The 4,583-nt window shown below is 31.6% G+C and overlaps 1 protein-coding gene across 1 annotated transcript in view; it reads left to right on the top strand.

Moving 5' to 3' along the window:
* Positions 1-4,583, top strand: part of KHDRBS2 (KH domain containing, RNA binding, signal transduction associated 2) — a 625,035-nt gene that overhangs the window by 583,953 nt on the left and 36,499 nt on the right. The window contains exon 10 of the mRNA XM_012647139.1: positions 2,094-2,176. Coding sequence (XP_012502593.1) covers positions 2,094-2,176 — 83 coding nt within the window. The remainder of the gene's footprint in view (positions 1-2,093; positions 2,177-4,583) is intronic.

Genomic DNA, 4,583 nt, shown 5'->3' with positions numbered 1-4,583 from the left:
GATAAAAAACAACAGGCTATTGGAATTCAGAGGACTACAAGTTACCATATGGTTAGTAGGAACAGGAAAAGCTTCCCGAAGATAGTATCATCTATACTGACCTTGAAGAATCAGTAGAATCTCAATGGATGAAAATGGGGAAAACATAGGGAATTCAGAAAACTTGAGGCCCTGAAGACATGTACCTACCCCCACCCCTGGCTTCTCTAGCTCCTTTCTATAAGACACAAACAAAAATAAAATGGAACAAAACAAAACAAATTAGAACTCCCTTGCCTCCTTTTGGAAGCTAGAGCTCTTGAGTCTGAATAAAAAGTTAAGGTGAGTGAAGCCATATTTTTATAATCTTGGTAGAGGGCCAAAAGCCTGATACTTAAAAAGAAGTTTGCACCCCACGAGGCACCTGTGGCAATGTGACCTTGGTTTAGTTTTTATGGTTCTTCAGGAAGTATGCTCCATGTAACACAAAAGGAAGTGACTACTTAATAAAAAGTTATGATGAAATAATATTAGGAAGATAGGCATAGGGAGAGATAAGGGGAAGAATCTATAATAGAACTAAATCTTAACCACCTAAATGGCCAGTCAATAGAAAATGACTAAAATTCATAAATCAAGCAACAGTAAATTAACTGTATTACTTAATAACACAAAAATAAATACTAAAATAATAGATGAAAAGACTAAGAGAACACTGAAGGTTGAAGAAGAACAAGACAAGAAGCTACTAGTTTTTGGACATAAACCCTTTAGTACCATTTTTAAATCATCTGCATGTAATTTTTTTATAAATACTAAAAGTAACTTTGGAATTTTTTTAAAAGTTTTAAATTCAATAGGACTCAAATTAGAGTATTCAAAGATCAAATAGAGAAGCTATTCCATGCTGTAGAGCAAAAATATGATGAAGTGAAAAAATAGAAGAAATGGAAGTGGGATTTTGAAACCCTAATATGTAAATAATAGCATTATTTAAAGAGTAGACCTGATGGAAAAGAAGAAATAAATAAAATTTTCAAAACTTCCTAAGTTGATAAAAAATTAGTCTTTTGATTAAATGGTCTCAAAAGTCTTAATCAAGATTAATGAGGAAACTAGCACATCTAGACATTTTCTGCTGAAATTTTTGAACACGATTAAAAAAGAGAGATTTATAAGCCTCCATACTGAAATGAAATTATGAATTGATAGGATGGGGTGGAAGTGCTTTCCAGGGAAAGTGATGCACCAGCACCAGAGTCAGAAAACCTGAAGAAGTTTTCAGAAATATGGAGTAATTGAGATGGATGGCTAGGGTTTAAAGTCAATGACCACAAAGGGAAATAAAACTAAATCATTTACAGAGTGATTGATAATTAGAGTGTGTAATTGCTAGCTTGCTTGCACATGCTGCAATGACAAAATCTGCGTTAGCTTTGTTAGTGTAATTTAGTCGGGTAATAAAACTCACTACACACCATTATTTTAATTAAGAGATTTAAAAATCATAGAATGTGCAAGAAAATAAAAGGTCTTCATACCACTCCTTCCTTTCTCCGTTCCTTTTCTCTTTCTTTTTTTTATTTATTTATTACTTTTTTTGAAGAAATGCCTCCATCTTTTTTGCTGAAAGTTGGCTACAGTTTAAGGATCCTGTACTTTATAGTTTCTGTCTTAATTATGATTATTATTAGGAGAAGAAAAAAAACTTCTAGTGAGGTTGTAACAAATATGTTAGCACCACCATTAGTGTATCACAATTGTTCTTATCTAACCAAATATTTTCAAAAGAAAAATATATTTTGAATTTCTTAAATTGTCTTCATTATAATTTTTTTCTTTAATATTACTGATGAAAGTTCTAAATAAATCTTAGAGTAAGTGTTGCTACTTCAATAATATGCTGATTTTAATTAATAAACATTAATACCTGATCCATGAAATATTATTCAAGGTTATATGGGAATTGTTAATCTAATAAAATGTGATATATGGTCACCAACCAAACATAAAACTAGACCAAGGTCACATTGTATAAAATCTTATTAATGAAAAAGATCTCAAAGTTATTCAGATTGATTGCTAATAGGTCTTTCTACCATTTTCTGTCTCAGGGGTACGATGATGGCTATGGGGGTGAATATGAGGACCCGACCTATGAGGCTTATGATAATAGCTATGCGACCCAAACGCAAAGGTAAGGTATTTGCTGTCCAAAGCATCTTTCTTAGGATTATCTCTTATCCTGCTATTTTGTTTCTTGAAACTGAATATCAGTTATATAATGTGAGAGTTTCTAGCAATGATTTTTTTCCATTATCTGTCTGAATTATTAAGTTGCTTAATAGACTGTGAGAGGTAAAATATAATAATCTTGCAATTGCAAACATTGAAATAGTAGTGTGTCATTCTGAGATTGGATGATTACCATAACCCATGAACTCATTAAACAAGCTGGTATTTAACTAAATACACTTATTTTTAGAGTTTTTATTTTTTTAGTAAACTTGTATTTAAGACAGTGATGAAATCAAAGCAATATGGTTTTATTTCCTAAAACGTAATTTGTATTTGTAAAACAAAAGATAGGAAAATACTTATTGGTACTCTGAAAAGAGGGAAATTCTTAAAACGTCTTATGGAACCAAGAATTCCTTTACTTTCTTGATGGATTTCTTAAAGATTGTTGAAGAAAATATATATGTATCTCTTTAGATTGACTCAAAATCTGTGATATTAATGAATTTTTGATTCTTCAAAGTCAGATTTATTGAGATGTTATTTACATATGATAAAATTTATCCATTTAAAGTTGTATGAGCTTGGCAAATGCAGACTACTATGTAACCACCACCAAAATTAAGGTATAATGCATTTTCATCACCCAGGTCCTGGCAATCACCATCTGTTTTCTGTCACCACAGTCTTGCCTTTTCTAGAATGTCATATAAGTAGAAGCAATGCAATATGTAGCCTTTTGAGTTTGGCTTTTATTTTTTTGGCAATTATGAATAAAATTGTGTAAAATAAATGAATTTTTAGAAAACTAAATCATCTAAGATTTTCTAAAAAACAGTTGCAAATTTCATAGGAAAATAAAGGGAATCCATGTGATAGTTAAGTGATTCTCCACTTCTCCCCTTTATGTGATTGACAGAAGCCCATGGAACTAATTGTTGCAAAATCATTATAGCATTGATCATTTATTGACCAACTTTATTTACACACAAGGAGACTTAACTAACAATCTCCTTTAAGAGTTATTAAGCAATATTTGAGGGACAGGTGGGGGCAAAGAAAGAAACAACTTTAAGGTCTTTATGGAGTGGAAGAAATCTACATGTACAAAAGTTTGGATTTTCCAATGACCCAAGGGACAACATAGTGAAAGGAGTGAAGGGAAATTTTGTTTAGGAAAAATACTGTGGGCAGTTAAGAAAAAGGTGAGTGTGTTCTGTTACATTTAAAGCTAAATATGACTTAAGATGCCACTGTGGAAATAACCACCTTCAACGTAGAATAATTGGTTAATTTGTAGTAGGTTAAATAGAGAAGCCATTATGAACAAAGAGCTTCTGCTATGGGTAATATCTGAATAATCCCAATTACATATTATATATATTATACAGCACAGATATTTAGGATGTGGGAAAGTTTTGCATCATACCATAGACACTGAGCAGAGTATTGTGTTCAAATTGGCTACATATTTAAAACATTTGTTAATATTTTCAATCAAATTGTTAGCTCACCATTACATGTTAATACATGAAATAGTGATAACAGACTTCTATAACTTGCTTCAGAAATCTTTGATAGAAAACATAACTACCACACACTACAAACACAATTAGAATGAACTAAAATAATTCCTTGATTTAGCTGTGTAGAGCTACATTTAGATCATAGAGATTTTGGAATAATTTTATGAAAATGAGGGCCATCCTGTATCTTTCTTCTGGTGATATTTAAATGGGCTTAACTGACCCTAAGAGATAAGAATGAAGAAAAATATAGGAGTAGGATAATTTATCTTCGAATGTTTGAAAAGTGAATACTATAACTATTGAACACATTTATTTGTAAAAAGTAATGGGAATATAGAATAATCTTGGGAAAAAATATTTTATCTTCTTTTAATGAAGTGTAATTTGTATGGAAAAGGACATTTTTCTCTGCACTTCTGCTGCATTCTCCTTCCTCTTTCCTATCCATTAAATTTTTTATGGCTATATTCTTCCCATCCTTCTAGGCCTAGCTCAAAAGCCAATTCTTCCAAAAAGTCTTTCCTTAATCTTTTGTTTGGGAATGATTCTATTTCTGTCCAGAATTCCAATAGCACCACATCTTTACTTTTCTGTATACTTTCTCTGGCTTACATTGGGATTATTTGTGTACATGTCCCTTACATCCTTACTACTTGCCCCCAATCCTTGTCTGATACATCCTCATATCCCTCACAATACCAGGCATTGGGTCTTTCATGGGGTGTGTGCTGAAAGGATGATTGTTGAATACATGAATGTCAGGCCTAATATATTCTACACTATAGGATACAAAATAAGAGCCTCATTCCTGAAAGAGAATACAAAATTCAGAATTAT

The sequence above is a fragment of the Propithecus coquereli genome, unplaced genomic scaffold, assembly GCF_000956105.1.
Source record: "Propithecus coquereli isolate 6110/MARCELLA unplaced genomic scaffold, Pcoq_1.0 Scaffold259, whole genome shotgun sequence".
Lineage (NCBI taxonomy): Eukaryota > Metazoa > Chordata > Mammalia > Primates > Indriidae > Propithecus > Propithecus coquereli.
The sequence above is the reverse complement of the archived record's forward strand: the minus strand, read 5'-3'. Positions and strand labels throughout refer to the sequence as shown.